Raw genomic sequence first — 21,426 nt, 5'->3', positions numbered from 1 at the left:
AAACAACTCTAGTGTACAAACTGAAGCCCCACCTTTAAACAACCTGGATCAAATCCAAATATGTGATCATATTTGAACATCCTCAGCTGTGGGAGGAATTTGGGGGAGACATCCCATAATAGTAAGGGCTCCTAGGACCGTTCAGATCATAGCCCTATTGCATCAATGTATTCATCTTCATCAGCACAATTTACTGTGCACAATTTACCATGCACTTACAAAAAGGAGAAACGAAAGAGTTGACATACCACCACCATCGATGCTCTGTCGATCCTGGGTTTTTACAATGAGACAACTTTGAAGGGTTTTGCTGAAAAATAGACTTTCAAATTTTGTCTTAACCAATTGGTAAGCTCATTGCACAACCATGTTAATGATGTAATGTAGAAATCTAAGAAAGGATGCAGCGTGGAGACTATAGTCCATGCTTTTCACTGGAATACAAATTGGTAGCAACTGATATTCCAGCAAAAGATTTTCATCAGATGAAAATCAACATGGTGTGTGTGAATTTTTGCCCACGTAATGCAAGTTTTTGCATTGCAGCACTTTAAACCTCCTTCAGAGCATTCTCGCCTTAACACTGAGGAAGGGCCCACATATGGCTTCAAGTGAAAAAGAAGCTATTCTTATCATTATTTCACTTATTCTGACAGGTAGATTTGGTTATATTTTTTTTCACTGTCTCTTGGGAAAGTTTATTAATACTTAGTCCTACCTCAAGTACTGTATAGGTTTATTTCTATTTTTTAAAAAAACCTTTTTCATAAGGCAATGTGAATTCTGTGCAAAATTATATAAAAGATATTATAAATGTTGCATGCAGATGTCTATATTAAGCCTCCCAATGCTTTAAAAAAAGACATCTGATGGGGATAATCTAAGTAAAAAGCAAATTATAGTTTACCATAAGGATAGTTTACCCTAACAATCTTACTCTTCTGGGTTTATTTAAATTCTCAGTGTGTAATTTTGGGGGGGAGGGCATGGGGCATGATTGTGTATGTAAATCATGGCAGAAATGCTTGAGAAACTCCATTTCTGATCTCTCCAGCCTCGATCCAACTTTAGATGAGCTATTGGAGATGATGAGAAATAGGAAGATTGACCGTTTGGGTGATTACTGGTTACTTCTGGCAATGCTATCCCACTAAGAATTAAAAATTATTTCTTAGTAGAAAGAAGACCAACATTTATTCAATCTTTGAGAAACCATTTTTTCTTGAAATTCGATACAAACATGGTGTTGGCTGCTATCCCATAGGGCTACTATAGCAATATATTAATATGAACTGCTATGAAAATATTGGAAACGTTAATTACATCTGATCGTAAAACATGTGGTAGGCTTTCCCCATAGCTTATATAAACATATAGGTATAGCATTAGAATCCATGTTTATAAGTACAGAATGCTAAAACCAGGAGTATGTAATGTGTTAACATAAAAAACTCCACACTCTAGTTAGAAGATGAAATGATTTATTCGGGTAGAAACTTAGATTCAATATATATGGTGGTACATAACATAAATCCTTGTTCATCTATGTATTGTCTTAAATGGAAATGGTGATTTTAAGAGTTTCTAAACAGTGGAAGTTCTTGCAAATCTGCCCTTCGCTTCTCCTACCAATCCCATTCTCAGAGTAGCCTTCAGAGCATTCAGATTATCTTCCACTTCTGAGAAGCTAGCCAAGATGTTCACAGCAAAGCTTCAACAGCACTGCTTCAAACGAAGTCCCATTCTCTGTCAAAGCCCAGCCACATATTTTGCTCAAAGCGATTAAGACTTGAGGAGACATCAATGAGAAGACGACTGGGAAAACACATATATCTCTCACTCAACACAATTCATTGGATTGCATCTAGAAAACAGTATCTTGGCTCAGCAGTCAGGATACTAACAGCTCACATTATTTAGGAGACAGAGATGGGACGGAATGAATAGAATGCATTTTAAGAAAATAAATATTGTGCTGAACGTATTTACAATATGGAATTGCTGGCTATCCTGCACAAGTGGTATACAGGACATTTTGCCCTTGTGTAATGCTCACAATCAACATAATATATACATAGAAATCCTAAGAGTATCCTCTGAGTATTTACAGGATGTACCAACTGGGTTTATTTAGAATTGGACAAGTAAGAAGAAACTCATCAGTTTCTTCACTTCAGTAACAAGTGAACTCCAAACATCTCACTGAAACTCAAAGAAAAACATTAATGTGTTGTTGGCTATCAAGCAGATAGCCCGATTCCAATTATTACTTTCACAGAAACCTATCTCTTTCTGGTGTATCTTCCCTTCCTAAGTGAATTGTCTTTCTCTTTTCTGCCTCCTTAGAAATTGAAGGTTTTAATGGAAGTTCCAGCAATGTTCTATTTGACCTGATTACACCCAGGTTTTAACTTGAAACATCTCAGGAGAAGTATTGCACACACACACACACACACACACACACACACACACACACGAAACTCCCATTCACGTACTGCATGGCGCTGCCAAACTTTTACAAAAAACACCTCAGCCTCTGCCATGGGTTGCCGTTAAAATTTGAAGAGGTCTATGAAGTGCTGAGGTGACACTGGTGTGAAGCACCCAGTGGGATCGTTAGCTGTACAAGGATGACCCGTGTCCTAAAGAAAGGAAAAACACCGTTATTCTTGTTATGGACTAGAAAATTGCTGGCCACCAAATGGGACTTTGTACAGGAAGCAGCGCTGAGACAAAGGAACATCTGGGTCAAAGTCTCCTGCTTCTATTTTTAAATCAGAACTGAGGCTAGATCAAAACATCTCTTGAGCTCTAAGGCCCCACAAACAATTCTCGAGTTCAAGAATGCATAACTTGTAACCCAAGCCACAACTTACCTCCTTAAGCACTTGCCAAAAGTTTTTCTTTCAGTATGAAACAAGAGGGAGAGATTGTTAATGCACTGGTATTTATTCCTAGCCTGTCAGCTACAGTAAATATTTACTTGAAATATATGGGAATAATTATTTTGCATGTATTTAAGTAATGTCACATGGGTGCTTTGTTCAGTCCCACTCACTCCAAAACTGCAGCTTCCAACGTACTATTCAAAAGTCAAGCATAATTCTTGGCTGGAAAAAAAAGTCGATTTCATCCCTCCTAGAAAGATTTTGGGAAATACAGGTAGTCCTCAATTTACAACCATTTGTTTAAAGATAGAAATTACAATGGCCTTGAAAAAAGTAACTCACAACCTATCCAGGAGTGAAATGGTGAAGGAGGACTCAGAAGGTGAAGGAGAGGATTTGGCAAGGCCTCCCTCTCCAGGACCCTCCTCTCTGGCAATGCCTCCGGTTTCCTCTGAAGGCCAGGAGATATGCCAGGAGCAAGGCACTTTGGAGCAACCGCAGATAAGAGAGTGAGGGGGATGAGTTTTGGCTGGATCCCAGACAGCGTTAGAAGGATAAGGTGCGCTGCAGAGAAAGAGGCGTGGGCGGGCCAGAGATTGAGCTGAGTCACTGGACCACACCCCACAAGGGATAAAAGGGGGTGTGTCGGCTATTCAGGCCTTGTGACGGACAAATTGAAAAGCTCAGAAGTCATATTGTGTTTCTAGAACCCTGTTAGAAGCTCTTTTTGGATTTCTTCGGACTGGACTTTGACAATTCTTTGCTTTGTGGAATTAATTTGGTATATCGGACTGAGGAGAAAAAACCTCCCTTAGTGAGTAAAATCTCTTGGCAGGCAGTTCATGATTCGCTGCCAAGACGATTATCTTAAAGGAATTCCTGACTGTTTGATTCATTAACTCCTGGCTGTCTGTTTGTGTGTGTGCGTGTGACGGGGACAGAACAGAAATTCAGATGGTTCTATCTGGCTCAGGTGAACCGGTAGTGGCGGCTGCAGGAGGCTCCGCCCACCCACACGGACGTCATGAGGTTGCTTTTTTGCTCATGATTTTAAGGCTTTGCGCATGCGTGGATGGCGCCTGCACATTTGCGAACCGGTAGGGAAGGTAAGTGAATTTCACCCCTGAACCTGTCCCCAAAGTTACAACCATCGCCTACTCCTGTGGTCATGTGTTCACAATTTGCATTTACCACTGGTTGCAAGAAAAAGCATCCTTCCAACAAGCAAAGTCAATTGGGGAAGCTAGATGTATTTATTTATTTATTTATATCCCACCTTTATTATTTTTATAAACAATTCAAGGCGGTGAACATATCTAATGCTCCTTTTTCTTCCTTTCCCCCACAACAACAACCCTGTGAGGTGGGATGGGCTGAGAATGAGTGACTGGCCCAAGGTCACCCAGCTGACTTTCATGTCTAAAGCAGGAGTTGAATTCACCATTTCCTGCTTTCTAACCTGGTGCTTTAACCACTAGATCAAACTCAGATTTGTGATTTGCTTAACAATTGTAGTAAAAATGTTCATAAAATCAAGTCCAGTCACTCAATGACTTGCTTAATGACTACATCACTTAGTAGCTGAAATTCCAGTCCCAATTATGATTGTAAATTGAGGACTACTTTAGCTTTTATTCAATCTGGCACTCTCAAATGACACTGTAGATTTTAAAATGTACAAACATGTCCACAATGATAAAAGATTCTGGAACGCTCAGTCTCAACATCCTTGGAGTGTACCACATCAGGAAGACAGCTGCAGATAGGTCTTAGGAACTGTCTTAGGGAAAGACATATCTGGGATTGTCTATATCAGCTAATAGCAAATCTTGTGAGCCTCAGCCTCTACTCTCAGAATATCAGCACTAGGGTTGGTCTACTCCACAGCTGAATACTGCGCCCCCGTTTAGCTTAATAGCTGCCACACCAGCAAGATCGATGCTAGACTAAATGATACAATGAGGATCGTAAGCGGTTGCATAAGATCTACTCCTACTTGCTGGCTCCCCGTCTTGAGCCATATTGCACCACCAGCCCTACGAAGGCAGGAAACCTTAGTGAAGGAGTACAACAAAATTATGAGAAACCCACGTCTTCCTGTGCACGCTAATCATCCTGATCTATCAATTGGCAGTCTTAAATACAGGAAGCCCTGCTGGCATTTGCTCAACAGCTAACAACTTTGATGTCAACACACAGTGGAAAGCCAAATGGGCAGTTATGTAGATGACCCTACACAAAAGGTGGCAGGTTTTGACCTTCCTTGCCAGCATTGGTCAACTCTGAACAGGATCCATACCGAACATGGTGTCTGCCAGGACTTATTGTTTAAGTGAGGTCTTGTCTCTACCCGTGTGACTGTGGTGCTCCTCGACAAAATATCCACCACATTGTGTCTGAATGTCCATCAAGAACTTACACCGGCCCAATGTCTGATTTTTTTCAACATAGACCAGTTTGTCCTTGAATGGCTGGGTGGGCTGGACATTAACATTTGAACTACTATAACTCCATGTATTTGCCATATGCTAAATAAATAAATAGCAAATCTTGTGTTCCAGACTAGATTCTTTCACAGCTATACCTGGAAATGTTAAAATCTACTCTTGGAGCCCATTATGACCAAAGCAGGTGCTTTACTATTCTTTGCAAAGAATTCTTATATATTTTGTAACCAGTGGTGGGTTTCAAATTTTTTTACTACCGGTTCTGTGGGCGTGGCTTGGTGGGCATGGCATTGCTTGGTGGGCATGGCAGTAAAATCTCCATTCCCTCTCCACTCCAGGGAAAGGTTACTGCAAAATCCCCATTTCCTCCCGATCAGCTGGGACTTGGGAAGCAGAGAATAGGTGGGGACAGGGCCAGTCAGCATTTTTACTACTGGTTCTCCAAACTACTCAAAATTTCCGCTACCGGTTCTCCAGAACTGGTCAGAACCTGCTGAAACCCACCTCTGTTTGTAACACATTTTCTCCTTCAGGCAGATGAAGCCAAGAATTAAGTATGCTTGCATTACAATTCCTGGTGACTGCAGTTCTTTCTGAGAAATTTCTAAGACTTAGTGCAGCTTTCCCTAACTTTTCCAGGACACTGGAACTACAATTCCCAAACTCCTGGCGAGGCTAGCTTGGAATTGTCAGGCTCAAAGCCACTGCCTTCCAAAGGTTCCAAGTTGAAGAATAATACCAGGGCATTGTCACTTGGCTTAAGAGCTTTCAAAAAGTTCATGTTATAAAATGCATCTGTGATACCGGGCTCATATAATGTGATCAATAATTAAGTAATTTGCTTATGTTTAAGTTTGTGGAACAAACCTGGCCATTTTCATGTAAACTATGTCCTGGTGCCTGGAGGCCATATGGATCTGGATTGGGAGAAACAGGCTCAGGCTCAACCCATCCAAGACCGAGTGGCTGTGGTTTCCGACGTCCCGATATAGTCAGCTGGTGCCATCGCTGACTATTGGGGGCAAATCATTGGCCCCCACGGAAAGGGCTCGCAACTTGGGTGTCCTCCTGGATTCATGGCTGTCTTTAGAAGAGCACTTGACGGCCGTGACTGGGAGGATTTTTCATCAGGTTCACCTGATCCGCCAGTTGCGTCCCTTTCTAGATCGGGACTCCTTACGCACGGTCACTCATGCCCTCGTCACCTCCTGTCTGGACTTTTGAGGAGCACTCAGAGGCTCCAACTGGCGCAGAGTGCGGCCGCGCGGGTGGTGACGGGAGCGACGTGGCGCTCCCATGTAACACCTCTCCTGCATGAGTTGCACTGGCTCCCGGTGGTCTTCCGAGTGCGCTTCAAGGTTTTGGTTATCACCTTTAGAGCGCTCCATGGCTTAGGACCTGGTTATTTACGGGACCACCTGCTACCACCAATAGCCTCCCACCGACCAGTACGCTCCCACAGAGAGGGGCTCCTCCGGGTGCCGTCGGCCAAACAATGTCGACTGGCTGCCCCCAGGGGGGGAGCCTTCTCTGTGGGGGCACCTACTATCTAGAACAAGCTCCCCCTGGAGATACGGAGGATCCCGGATCTGTGTACTTTCCGTCGCGCGCTCAAGACTTTCTTATTTCATCAAGCTGGCCTGACCTAAGTCTTTCCCCTTTTTAAATGCAAATTTTAAATTTGGTTTTAAATTATTGGGGTTTTAAATTTGTTCAGCCAAATTATTTAATTCGTTTTATTTATTTTAAATTTTGTATTTATACGTTTTATTCTATGGCTGTTCACCGCCCTGAGTCCTTCGGGAGTAGGGCGGTATATAAATTCAATAAAAAAACCCAAAAAATCTATGATTTATGGCTTAACACCATTTGGGAGCTTAATCACCTAATACTCCAAAGTGAGTTACTTTGAAACGGAATACTATGATGCTACACAGGAAAATCAGAATTTCTACTTGTAAAGTGCTTCAAATGAAGCACTTAAAAAATTTTTTTTAAAAAAGTTTCACACTGAGAGATTGTTGCTTTCCATTTCCTTAACTACCGCAGAGCAATATATTTCCCACAGTGTTTAGATTTTCAAAGCCCTTTTATTCATTCAGAACAAATGCATATAGTTACCAGGTCATTTAAAAAACAAAAAAGTCATCTTGTGATGTGTATCTCTGCACAGATCTGCTTTGATAAATGGCTGGGGTTGATGGCAGTTTAAGAATCCTTTTTAACTCTTGCCCTCCTTGTCTCTTTCATTTTCTAAACCCTGCTATTATTCTACTAGTCAGTTCTAGCAAGTAACACAACTTTGTAAAGAGAATAAAAACCAACGGCCTATGTGTTTCTACAAACATACAATGAGAGAAAATCATTCCTGGTTTCCAGTTATTAGTACAGGGTCTCCTGCTGAAGCAGAGGGTTGGACTTGAAAACTTCAAAGGTGTCTTCCAACTCTTTAATTATTCTATGTTCTATGTTTTCAGTTGAAGGCATGCTGGCTTCATCATCCAGATGTCATCTACACACACAGAGAGAGCCCTTTTATTTTTCTTTGCTCCTTTTTTTATTCAATCTGGAACACTTTTAAAAATCAATTATTGACACAACTATACGGGTTTAAAAACAGAAGGGGAAAGTTTTAATGGGGCAAGCAAATGAAAACAATGCTTTGAAAGCTCATCACATAATGAAGGAATCATCCAGTATTTTGCACAGAAGCCTTGTATCCTTCATCTCAAGAGGCTTCATGAAGTGCTGTTGTGAAAATTTGTGGCAATGTGCCAACGTAAAGTGTTCCTTACTGAATTATTGTTCTACAGAGTTAATCTCCACCTAGTACTGGGATCAAATTTACACATGAACAATAATGTAATCGTTCCATCTCTCTGGCATAACACAAAAAAGCCTTTTTATATTAAGATCCTCAACTTTGAAGGCTGGTGGATAAATCTGGAATTTTAACAGCTTGCTGCTGGAAAAAAAAACGTTGTAAAGAACGAACTTCCCCATTAGAAAAATAACAACAGCCTTGCTGGATCAGAACTCGGATTCATCTAACTTTCTCTTAGATTGTAATATTCTGCTCATCTAGTACAGGTAGTCCTTGACTTACAAGCACAATTGAGCCCCAAATTTCCGTTGCTAAGGAAGACAGTTAAGTTAGTTTTGCCCCATTTTACGACCTTTATTTGACACAATTGTTAAGTGAATCGCTGAATTTGTTAAGATATGTAGGAAGTTAGCACCCACCCCTCTCCTGGAAGAGTGAAATATTTTAGGAAATATGAAAAAGGCAGAATATTATATTTCCCTGGGATAAGCATATTTTACAGACAAAGCAGCTCCCACCTTCCTGCCCCCCACCCTTTGTCAATGGGCCATTAAGGCCTGGGCCAGTCTACTCTACATAACAAAGATCTACCTCCTTCAGGCAGAGCTATAGTAGGAATTGCCAAAGATGGGATTAGCCCTCTACACAATAGCAGCAGAAACTCACCACATGTAACCTGGGAAGCACATGTGACCATCAGCCAGCAAGGCCCCCACCCCCTGGGAGTCTGACAACCAATCAGGGTACTCTTTTGGAGCCCCAAGAAATGCAGAGCCAGAGAGAGCATAAAAACCCGAGGATTTTCTGTATCTGCCCCTTTTTCTGTTCAGGAACTCAAGCCATGTGATCCTGTCCACCATTAAACCATCTTTCCAAGCAGTCTCCATGTTTCCAGTGTCTGTTTTCCCCACTTGGAGCAGAACCCAGAAGGATGTTTCTTCCAACAATTGGCGAGCCAGTGGGACTCCAAGCTAACCTAACCAATGGACCAGGCCCAGGTAAGCCTCCCTTGCTAGCAGCAGACCCATTGAGTCTGTGGGTATGTTTTCGTGGACCTTGGCCATTTGGAACTAGGTTTTAAAGGGGTTTTGAGTTTGAGCTCAAAGGCTGCTTGGAAAGAAGGTGAGTACCTCTAAATTTTGATCTTAAAGTATGGAAAAGCATGGGAAATTTGTGTATGCCTGCATGTGTGTGAGTGAAGGCCCTTCTCCCAAGTACAGCTGGATCTTGCTTCCTCTGTGCATTTCCTAGCCGCAGAAAGACTAACAGTCTGGAAAGCAAGGGGGTTTTGCCAGAGCACAGGACCTTCTGTTAGGGAAGGAGGAAGTGTGTGTGTGGGATTCCACCTGGAAAACAGTCTGATTTCACCTCTTTGAGTGACCTCTAGCCGCACCTCTGCCTACTGCTAGCTCCACCGAGCCATGACCGGTAGGATAGAGAAAGCAAGGGGGGGTTGCCAAACGTGGAACTTTGTGTTTAAAAGGAATGGAAGCCGAGCGAACAGAAGCGTGTGAAGGGGGGGGGGTAATAAAATTGTGAAAGGGAAACCCGGTTTTGTCCAGCCCAGACACGGGGCGAGCGTGTGTGTGTAAGAGGAGGTACCCACACCTGGCTGCAGGGGTCAGCAGGTCCTCGCGGATCCCCTTTTTGGATCCGAAAAGTTGTGGTGATTCCCTAGAGGAAGGGGCCCATACTTCGCAAGGGAATCGAAGTCCTTCCCAGAGCTTTTTCCTCTGAAAACTGAGAGCGTGCCACCCGGCTAAGTCGAAATGATCCTTCCGGAGAAAAGGAAAGGGTCATGGGTAGTGATAGTTCACGGGTGGCGGGGACCCCAGTAGATGAAGTGCTCGCGGCCTGGGACGCCAGGCGGGTGCCCATATTGAGGGGCATGGATAAAAGGAAATTAGGAAAATTGTGTCAAAAATGGGCTTTGCTAAGAGACAACACCGGGAGACAAATTTGGCTAAATAAAGGTACTTAAAAGAAAAGGGAAATATATAAATAGGAATGTTGGGGATTTTGTTTGTTTTGTTTGTTTGTTTGTTTTGTTTGTTTGTTTGTCTCTCTGTCTTCTATGCAACCACGTGGTATGTTTCTTAAGATTTGTGCCTTCCCTAAATTAACTGAGATTTATGTGGGAATGATCAGTGTGTGTGAAATCTCAGAGTTCTGTTTTCTTCTCTTTGTCTTCCTTGTTTTATGTGTGTGTGTCTAAGTCTTTGTGCGCCCTCGAGGTAATTGTAACTGTAAAATGTATCTGATCTCTAGAGACCAGAATTTTAAATTGTTAGAAAAGAAAAGAAAAAAAGGTTGAAACAATGAAAAATGGGAGAGAGAGAAAAAAAAAAAAGAAAGAAAGAGCCTTTGCCCTGTGTTTGTCTGGCCAACAAACACAGATTAAAGAGAGCATTTCATTTCATTTCTGGTTTTTTTTTTCTCCTTCCCTCCCTGTATCTTAAAGTAACAACTCAAGTTTATGAGGAAACGTTTTAAGTTTGTTTACAAGAAAAAAAATCAGTCTTGCATTTACTGTATGTGTTTAAATGGGTTTTACCTGTTCATCTCTTTCCTGAAGCATGTGAATCCAGTTTTTTCTTATCTGTTGTGTCTCCATTTTGTTGAAACTGTATCATCTGTTTAGTAACTGCAATACTGTTGTGTTCTTTCTTTTCAAACTCTGCAAGCTATCTACCCCCCCCCATCTTTAATCCTGTTACAATGCCTTTCCTGTGAAGATTACCCACAAAAAGGGGGAGGGGACCCTGTTCTAATGTCTTTCAGCCCTGCACAAAGGACTCTGCAACCTGTGGAAGCAGAGCACATGGATCCAGATGCTGCCTCCAAAGGAGACCTTCCATCAGTTTGAACCAGAAATTGGGTTTGAATCCAGCCTCCACTGAAAGTCAGCACAGCAACCAGAGTGGAGCAGACCTTCCCAAGCCTGACTGGCCAGCCTTACCACCAAGCATGCTACCCAGCAGACATGAAAGAAAAGACCCTGAGATGTATAAGTAAAGACCAAAAGACTCTTTTCAATTCCCAGAAGACAGCTGGAAAGACTATGGGGGAGGGTGGAAATTCATTGTAAGGTTTTCTTTCTTGTCTCATTTATATTGTAATCAGTTTATTGTAAGAATTGTATTTGAGAGTGATTGCCACAGCAAGTTATGTACACTCTAGATTTCTGTCTGGTGGAGAGGAGAAATATGTCCAAAATGTTTGTATTGTCTGTATTGTAAAAGTAGCTGCATACACATGCACACACAGAGAGACACACATTATTCAGAATTAGACTGAAACTATTCCCTTCACTTACCTCCACACAAAGCTTCTCCTAGGTTGATTTTTGCTCTGTGGCACTAAAAGCCCAAGGAGTCTTATCTCCCTGCTAATTCGATGGGGGAGGGGGCAATCCCCCCTCAGGCAATTCCCTCACTTGAAGAGATAGCAGAAAAGTGATCTCCAAAACCCAAGCCCTGACTGTGACTTACAAATGATGCTGCCCAGTTGCCCAGTAAAGGAAGATATATTGCACTGGTGGTCTCATGAGTAGAAATCCCAGGGCTCATTATGTGTAACACCAAAAAAAAAAAAAGGAATGGATATTGTACACTGGCTAACCTCAATTTGGACTCACAAATCCTGGATGCAATAAAGAGCTAGGGCAGGTTCAGTAACCAACCCTTGGAAATGGGCAGCCTGCAATTTAAAGGAAAATCATGGCTGTGAAAAATTTTGGGACATGCGTTTGCTTGAAACCTGACTGGAAGCTCACAGAAAGTAATATCTGAAATCTGAAATTAATTGGCATGGAAAATTGGATACTGTAAAATTCTTACCAGAAATTTTTTCCTGGCTGCTAGACCTTCATGGTTGAAAGCTTTTGGAAGCCACTGAAGGAATCCTTTTCTGTTGCCTCTATCAATGCCTCCCCTTTGCATTAGAAAATTAAAAGCACCCATTAAGGCTCCCTGATGTGATCAATTTTAATCTTTTGCCAAGAACTTGTTTCAAAACTCACGTTTTGAAAAAAAAAAAAGAGTAGGGATTGTAGGAAGTTAGCACCCACCCCTCTCCTGGAAGAGTGAAATATTTTAGGAAATATGAAAAAGGCAGAATATTATATTTCCCTGGGATAAGCATATTTTACAGACAAAGCAGCTCCCACCTTCCTGCCCCCCACCCTTTGTCAATGGGCCATTAAGGCCTGGGCCAGTCTACTCTACATAACAAAGATCTACCTCCTTCAGGCAGAGCTATAGTAGGAATTGCCAAAGATGGGATTAGCCCTCTACACAATAGCAGCAGAAACTCACCACATGTAACCTGGGAAGCACATGTGACCATCAGCCAGCAAGGCCCCCACCCCCTGGGAGTCTGACAACCAATCAGGGTACTCTTTTGGAGCCCCAAGAAATGCAGAGCCAGAGAGAGCATAAAAACCCGAGGATTTTCTGTATCTGCCCCTTTTTCTGTTCAGGAACTCAAGCCATGTGATCCTGTCCACCATTAAACCATCTTTCCAAGCAGTCTCCATGTTTCCAGTGTCTGTTTTCCCCACTTGGAGCAGAACCCAGAAGGATGTTTCTTCCAACAATTAATAACACAGTTATTAAGTGAATATAGTTTTCCTGTTGTCTTTGCTTGTCAGAAGGTCCCAAAAGGTGATTTCATGACTCTGGGACACTGCAACCATCATAAATACATGCCATTTGTCAAGAGGCCGAATTTTGATCACATGACCATGGGGAAGCTGCAATGATCATCAATGTGAAAAACAGTCATAAGTCACTTTTTTTTTAGTATCATCGTAACTTCAAACAATCACTAAATGAATGGTTGTAAGTGGAGAATTTCCTGTATTCTATGCTCACAGTGGCCAACAGGAAGTATTTGGAAAACTCCCAAGCCCAGACTGTGTAGAATAATAGTTCACTTCCCATCAACTAGCATTGGTAATATTAATTTAGGAGTAGAAAACAGCCATCAATATCAGTTCTCATTGACAACTTCATTAGTTCAGTCTGCTTTTATGAAATATTGTTTGTTTATGAATTAAACTGGCTTCAGGAAGTTTCATAGTTTAATTACGTGCTTTATCAAAAGCATTTTCTTCTCTCAACCTAGGCATTTAATTCCAATAAATATCACCTCAATTAATATAATGAGAGGAGGAGAAAGCCTTTTGTTATATTATCCCTGCAATTTAGTTATACACCTCTACTCAGTTCTCCCCTTCCTTGTTCTGCACTAAAAAGGCCCAATTTTTATCTGATAAAGGAGATACTTGAGCCGTATAATCCCTTTGGTGGCCTTTCCATGCCATTTTATAATTTTCTTTTTCAGGTGTGGTGTTCAAAAGCTGTATGCAATCCCCCAAGCAAGTCTCACCTGAGACATGTTTTAGGTATTTCAACATCAGCAGTTTTATTTTCAATCCTCCTCCTAACTATACCCAGCGAGGTTTTTGCTTTGTTTACAACCACTGCCAGTGGGTTGACATATTCATCAAATTGTTCACTATGATTCCAAGATTCCATTCCTAATCAATCAATCACTGCCAAGACAGTAACAGTGGTGAATTTTTCTGGGCCAGCATGCATTATTTTGCTTGTTTGCACAGAATAGTTTTTGCCATTCTGAGGCTGCCCAGGTTGGAGAGATCCTTTGGGAACTCTTCATAATCTTTTTTTGATTTCACCATCCTGAACAGCAAATATAGGTACTGTATTTTTCGGCCTATAAGACACACGGGAGTATAAGACGCACCAATATTTCGAAGAGGAAAACAAGAAAAAAATAGTTTTGGGCCTCTGCACATCCCGTTTTTGCCCTCCCTGGCCCCCAGGAGCACTCTGCAGGCCTCCCAAACCCTCTGCGCATCCCATTTTTGTGAAAAACTGACCTGTTTTTGGCGAAAATGGGACATGCGGGGTGGGTTTCAGGAGGAAAAAAATGGCTGTACTCAGTGTATAAGACGCACCAACATTTCCACCCTCTTTCAAGGGGGAAAAAAAGTGTGTCTTATACTCCGAAAAGTATGGTATGTCATTACTCAGCCCTAACCCTAAGGCCCAGAGGCTAAATCCGGCCCACGGGGTGCTTAGATCTGGCCCGCAGGGCTGTCCTAGAAACATCAAAACTTGCTGAGCTCCATTTTCACTGGCAGAAGATGACAGGAGGCTGTCGCAGCTGAAAATGGAGCTCTGGAGCCTGTTTTTGCTGGCAGAGCGCTTGGGCCACCACAGATGTCCCCAACACAAGTGACATCAAGCTGGCCATGCCCACCCTAGCCATGGCCACTCTGGCCCCCGAGGTCAAACACAACCCTGATGCGGCCCTTAATAAAATCGAGTGTGATACCTCTGCCATAAATCATCTGTGTACACATTGAAGCATTAGTTTCACACATGATCCCTGGTGGGCACAACCTTGCACATCCTGTCAATGGGAGGATTTTCATTTATTCCTACTTTGCTTATTTTAATTGGTTGCCAGTCCATAAAAGTGCTCGTCCTCTTATGGCACAACTGACTTTGTTGAAGTCAGAACTAAAAAAGAGCTTTTTTCAAATCCAAATATAGAATATCTATTAGATCAGACAGGTCTATACACAATAACCTAAAAAACCTTAACTGACTAACTACTAGCCAACCAACCAACCAACCAACCAACTCTATCTATCATGTATCTATCTATCTATCTATCTATCTATCTGTCTGTCTGTCTGTCTGTCTGTCTATCTTTTTTTTTTTGCATCTGAAGACACATTATTTTTTACAAAGTTCATTCTTTGAATACAGAAATATCCCTCTTAATAATTCTTTTAACCTTTGCCCTGGAAGATATGTTAAATTAACTGAAATGATTTTCAATCTATTTTGAAAAAAGTAGGTTTATATTTTATTAGAAACAAACTAACCATATACAAACTAACTAATAAAATACTGTGGCATTTTTTTTCTAAGAAAGAAAAGAGAAAAAGAAATTAAAGAGAAAGCTAAAAGTGCAAGGAAAGAAGTAAAAGAAAAATTGGAAAGAAAGAAAAAAGATACAAAGAAGTGAGTTCCAATATTCTTCACAGCAGCTATAAGTGAAAACATATTTTAGTTCCTTTCTCTAAGGTTATATCAAGATTCCCTTCTTTCTGCAATTTATCCTGCCTAATCATCAAAGCCATAAATCACAAGTTCATTTTTTCATTTCTATGCATACAGGGAAAAACTAGGGTTATATTGTGTTTGTTCTTCAGATTTTGAAAATAGCCAGTGTTAAAGTACTTATTTTTTTGTGAAAAGATCAGCAATTTTGTATTTAACTTCTTTAAGAGCTGCTATTTAGTTTGTCAGTTTGACTCCTCACTTCAGTTCTTCTTACCTCAGTTAATAAAATGGCTGCTATAGTTCGGTGCGGCTTGTTATAAAATAACCATTTTCCAAAAGGCAAACTGCTGAGATTGTTCTCGCCAAGCCCTCCCATCCCTGCAGGATGTTTTCTAGGATCTCTGGTGACTTTTCATTTTCCCTCCCCCAGTGGAAAAGTGCTCCTTTATGTAAATCTCTGCACTTTAACTCACACATCATTTTTACTTTCTAAGAATGCTTTATGAGGTCCTAAAACATTGCTGGACCTTTCAGGCACGCCAATTTCCAATAAATTAAAAGATTTGTTTTTTCAAGAACAGGTAAAACCTGCAAGAAAAATTTCTCTGGAATTCAGTATTATTGAGTTCAATATTATTGAGTTTGTGTTACATTCTAAACCATCAAGTTCATTCCCTCTCTTCCCACAGATTCTTTGAATGATACATCATCATCATTATTATTATTACTATTGATTTAATTTTCAATTCAATTCACAGTATGGGACTGGTAAAAACTTAACAGTTCAAGTCCTAACCAAGGACCTAGGAGCTGTTAAGGTAACTTCTGAGTATATCAGGTCTAATAAATTCAAAATTTCCATGTATCTAAGCAGCTCTTTGGGTATTGTTCCAAAGGCTCCTATTACTATTGGTACAACCATTGATTTCTTCCTCCGTAGTTGCTCAACTTCAATTTGCAAATCACAGTATTTTTTTATTTTTTCTAGCTGTTTCTATTCAATTTGTGCTTATTATTATTATTATTATTATTATTATTATTATTATTATTATTATTATTATTATTTATTGGTTAATCTTTAGTGAGATTCACAGCCTTTGAGGCTGGTTAATAGCTCAGCAGCTCGAGTCCTAACCAAGGACCTAGGAACTGTTAAGGTATCGTCGGAGGATGTAAGCTGTTCCGAGTAAGGTGGTTTTTTGTAGAGTCAAAATGTTCAAGTCCGGCAAATTTTTTATTATTATTATTTTTATTTTTATTATTATTATTATTATTATTATTATTATTATTATTATTATTATTATTATTATTATTATTATTATTATTATTATTTACTTTATTCATTAAAGTTCAAACTCAGTCAACTGAACAATCAAAAATGCATCACAAATACCATTGACTGGTGCTAATGGTTGATACGAGTTGCTGCCAGTGTCCTAGGTATCACCAAGTACCTTCTTAAGATGTATGATGTTCTGAATAATGCAGTTTTTTGCATCATCATCGTTGTTGTTGTTGTTATATTATTATTATTATTATTATTATTATTATTATTATTATTATTATTATTATTATTATTATTATTATTATTATTATTATTATTATTAAAGTAAGAGTACCTCAGAAGCATGAGAAGCCACACCTGTGCCTAAGTAGACATTTCAACAATTCTCACTCCAATGAACTTCATGGGGCAATTTACAATAATAAGAGAGCAGAAAGCTGAGATTTTAAAAAGCCAAAATCCCAGAAAGAAAGGGGAAACAGTCCACCATGAAGCAAACCAATATAGATGTTACTAAAAGATGTTGTCTGAAATGCTAATGGGGGGTAGGGAGATCCTCTGTCCCAGATATAGAGAACATGGTTTATAAATAAAGGCCTTATATTATGACTAACTATATCATGTATCTAATTGGGCCTTACTGGGACTCAGAATGACCTTCCCCCACACAGATTTCCTTGTTGGTTTTATTATGTGCTTCACTTTTCTTGGCATTAATAACCCACAGTTAGAATGTCAAACCAGGAAGGAGAGAGAAATGCACACATGCACACGCAGACACAGCCATTCAGCATGCTGAATTAGTCATTCTCTCAACTTAGTCTACTTCAGTGTTGCCATATAAAACTGAAAGGGGGAATACATGCCATTTAAAGTCCGTAGAGGACAGGCCTTTTACAAATGCAACAAAAGATCAAATATAATCCTCACATGGCTTTCTGCATTTTGGTGCCCACTTGTCACACTGTGTCCAAGACTGGGTTGAGGAATAATTGAGGTAGTCAAAGACAAAAAAAGCCTCTGGCCTTTGCTTAGTGTACTCTTAATTCTCTAAGGCATTCGCTAAAATTCTCATAAATAATCTGAACCATCTCTTTAAAAAGAAAGCACATGAAGTGGATGTTAACCAAACATGCCATTTCTTCCATGCAGAAGCAGGCAAAATATTGCAATTTAAAGTGCCCTTTCCCCTATAAATAGATAACTTTACACACATCTGGATTCTCAAGTTAAGGGGCACAGTTCTAAAATGCCAACAGTTATGAGAACAGCATGTTGAGGGTTGTATAACATTCCACATTCCACTTATAAAGGACACGTCTTTTCACTTCAGTTACAACAACATGGACACAGAAGAAAGCCAAGTTGAAAGTACAATGAAAAGTACCTTGAATAACAAAGCAAGTTGGTAGTCCTTTGAGGTCATGGAGGAAGAAACGGGAAGGAAGGCAGTGAAACAAAAGAGAGGAAGATTTTATTGGACAGAACTAATACTCCAATCATGGTTATAAAAGTGTTCTGTGGGCACTACTATTAAGCAAGGATGGAAGGGAAAACTTCCACTCTCTTGGGAAAAAACTTAAAAATAGCAAATTAGCCAGATATTTCTTGGAAGCAAATGAGCTGAAACCAATGGATCCGTTCTCCTTATCAATAAAGTAAAATGTTAGACATAAAACAATACAGAGAGAAAGCTTTTAAGATGACAATTAGTCATTGCTATTGACCAGTGCTATTATTATCAATTCTTTATCCCCATTTTCAGCATTTCATCCTTGTAACCTTTCCTGTACAAGACTTTTCTTGCCCCACTTCTGCTACTTAAGGCTGCTGGCTGCAAATGCAAAGACAGTCACTGGAAAGGCAAGGAGCACTAGTGCACCCTTGTTATAAATCAGACTGAAAACATCCTTAAAGGTAAAGGTTCCCCCGCACATTCATGCTAGTCGTTTCTGGCTCTAGGGGAGGTGCTTCTAAGCTGTAGAGCCAGTGCTATACAAAGACGTCTCCTTGGTCATGTGATCAGCATGACTAAATGCCGAAGGCGCCTAGAGTGCTGTTACCTTCCCACCAAAGTGATCCCTATTTTTCTACTTGCATTTTTTAGGTGCTTTCAAACTGCTAGGTTGGCAGAAGCTGGGACAAGTAACGGGAGCTCACTCTGTTATGCGGTTCTAGGGATTCGAACCGCTGAACTGCCGACCTTCTGATTGACAAGCTCAGCGTCTTAGCCACTGAGCCACAGCATCCCTTTTGATTCCCCACCTTTGTTATATTTATAAATAACACAAGGCAGCCAACACACCTAATCCTCCTTCCTCCTCCTATTTTTTCCTACAACAACTACTCTGTAAGGTTGATTGAGCTGAGAAAGAGAGTGACTGGCCCAAAGTCACACAGCTGATTTCTGCTGGATATCACAAGGAGTGCAACCAATGAAATACCTGACCGCATCTACATTCTCCCTGTAGAATCAGGCAGCCATTGGGGAACAGCAGCAAAGAAAGCTACTATTCACATGTCCCTTTTAGTAGAGTGTCCAGAAGGAAGAAGAGTGCTAGAGAAGACTTCAAATTATAGTTTATTTTTATGAACAAGCTTTAATAAACCTACTCAGCCATGTCAAGAAGTAGGAAAGATAGTCACCCTTCCTCAAGCTCCGTAGCTGTAGAGGTGGATAGGGATTATCCCAACAATGGCACAGGAATTCCTACATTTTTCCTATAAGCTTCAAATGGCCAATAAATGTTTCAAACTACACAAGGCCACAGGGGTAAAACTCATCCCACTTGTTCTGGATGCCTCGGCTTCCAAACACAAATTATTTGCTAAGGGTTGCATTTATTTAATGGACCTGTTTGCAAAGCCAGCTTTTGGATACCCACTACTGTCTGAGAGTAAGGAGGTGTTTGAAAGCAAATATGAAAAGTAAAAACTATTTTTGCTGGTCTATCTAGCAACATCAAAGCTGCTTGCAACTCTGATTTTGGTACATTCTTAATGAAATATGTATTTCATTATATATATGAAGTATATTCATAAAGTGATTTCTGCAGGCATATCATTATTTCTCACAGTGCAAAGCTGAACTCTTCAATCACATATCTTATTTGGAAAGCTATTTATATACTGGAACAATGATCACTTCAGGAGGCTGTGAAGTAGATATTAGCACACAGCTAATAATTTTTTACTCCAAAATATTACACAGTTCTTACCTTCCAGAATAGAATACTGCAGTGACGACAAAATTGCAAGGTGTCTCCATATTGTTCCTTTATGGGATAACATTTCTGAAGTGCAAAATACATCAGCTTCCAGTCAATATGACCTTTTTCTGACAAAATAAGATGCCTACAAAACTGAATATAAAAAGTGACATTTGAAGGCAATCATGTTTCATCCAGCAGTCAAGTCAGATAACAATAATGGAACAGAACCTGTACACATCAAAAGAAATGTTTTAGAAAATAATTTGTGAAATACGTTAGGGGGTTACTGACTCACTAAGGGTTTTTTTGGTCCCTGTCCATCAAATAATTGTTAGGTTATGGCATGGCAAGCAATGCTAGGCAAATGTTTTCAATTATTATAGCCTCTTATTAAAGGTAAGCAAAACGTGGGTCTAGAGCAGTGTTTTTCAAACTTGGTAATTTTAAGAGGTGTGAACTTCAACCCCAAGCATTCTCCAGCCAGAATGAGTACATGTTCTTTACCATTGAATTTATACTTAAATGGAAATAAATTCTGCTGAAACCAGAGATTTCTTTCTGACCCACTATGTTTACTATGTACATAAGAGAGCAAAAGAGTGCTGCTAATGATTGTTCATGCTTCCTTCTGGAACTGCAAGCAAGTTGGTTTCCTTTTTCTTTCTCCTTTTTTTTCCTGATTCTTTACATAGAAGCAAAGTTTCAAAACCTCACTAAACAAAAGTATATGCACAACAAAACTTTTTCTTACTTGTTTTTCAGCAAAATGGTATTGACACAGCTTTTTCCATAATTGCCTATCTTCACTGAGCATATATAATGTTGGAGTCACTTGTCCTAAAGTAATGATATCCCATCCATCTGAAAATCTATGTAAAATGTTGTTCAGCATATGTAAAGGAAGATCGCTAAGTGTAAGTCCATTGTTGATGTGCTGAAAATCAAAATCGTTACAGTTGTCTGTTAATTTAAACACCAAGCGTAAACAGGATTTAGAAATTCAAACATTTATATCAAAAGCAAAGCTTAATAAATAAGCATGATATTCTAAAGTCAAAACTAAATGTTCCAATAATTCTGAAAATTAGAAGTAGGCTAACTATATATATTGCTATACATGTCCAGGTGCTCAAAATATTATTAAGTTATTAGAAAAAAATAAGATTTGTTTAAAACAAAAATTCAATGCTAAAACATTGCCTATTTCTTCATGTTTTAGCTAGATTGCCATTTCTGAGTCTTCACAGATCATCTATTTTAGATTAAGATTTTTTATTTATTTCATGCTTTCTTGTCCTAAAGAGCAAAGGGAGTTAATCCTTAATGAGATTCTCACAGAAAAGATGCCCCTCTTTGTCTCCTAGTATTTCCAAATGATTTTTCCAGTTTTATATAACAAAGGCATAAAAGCTGGATGTACCTTGGTCATCTGAAGATTACTGAGCTGCTGCTGCCACAGAAGGATAGTTTCCAATCGGCAAATCCAAATATTGATGTTTCCTACCAGCACCGATTTCCCTACACTCCTGATTAACATGCAGAGGGTGGAACTCAGGTCCTGAAGAAGATCTTTTATCAGGCGTGGGTTATACTGGTCTTCCAAAACTTGGAATGGGAATTGAAAGATATATACAGGTGGATGAGTAATCCTGCTTTTAAATATAGTG

At 39.9% G+C, this 21,426-nt stretch overlaps 1 protein-coding gene across 10 annotated transcripts in view; it reads right to left on the bottom strand.

Annotated features, from left to right (window-relative positions):
• Nucleotides 1–1,464: 1,464 nt before the first annotated feature.
• Nucleotides 1,465–21,426, bottom strand: part of FBXO25 (F-box protein 25) — a 34,639-nt gene continuing 14,677 nt past the window's right edge. For 4 of the 10 annotated variants that reach the window (XM_034436780.2, XM_087882434.1, XM_087882435.1 and 1 more), the window contains 4 exons: nt 21,180–21,364; nt 20,511–20,693; nt 19,766–19,909; nt 1,465–2,642 (listed from right to left, as the gene is read on the bottom strand). In XM_034436780.2, coding sequence (XP_034292671.2) covers nt 2,553–2,642; nt 19,766–19,909; nt 20,511–20,693; nt 21,180–21,364 — 602 coding nt within the window. In that variant the 3' untranslated portion in view covers nt 1,465–2,552. Of the gene's footprint in view, nt 2,643–7,693; nt 7,848–12,743; nt 12,913–17,934; nt 17,962–19,765; nt 19,910–20,510; nt 20,694–21,179; nt 21,365–21,426 lie in introns of those variants that run through there. The other 6 variants (XM_060689263.2, XM_060689265.2, XM_087882437.1 and 3 more) reach the window with 4 other exon arrangements.

Source organism: Pantherophis guttatus, chromosome 1 (genome assembly GCF_059756535.1).
Source record: "Pantherophis guttatus breed Tessera chromosome 1, ASM5975653v1, whole genome shotgun sequence".
Taxonomy (NCBI): domain Eukaryota; kingdom Metazoa; phylum Chordata; class Lepidosauria; order Squamata; family Colubridae; genus Pantherophis; species Pantherophis guttatus.
The sequence above is the reverse complement of the archived record's forward strand: the minus strand, read 5'-3'. Positions and strand labels throughout refer to the sequence as shown.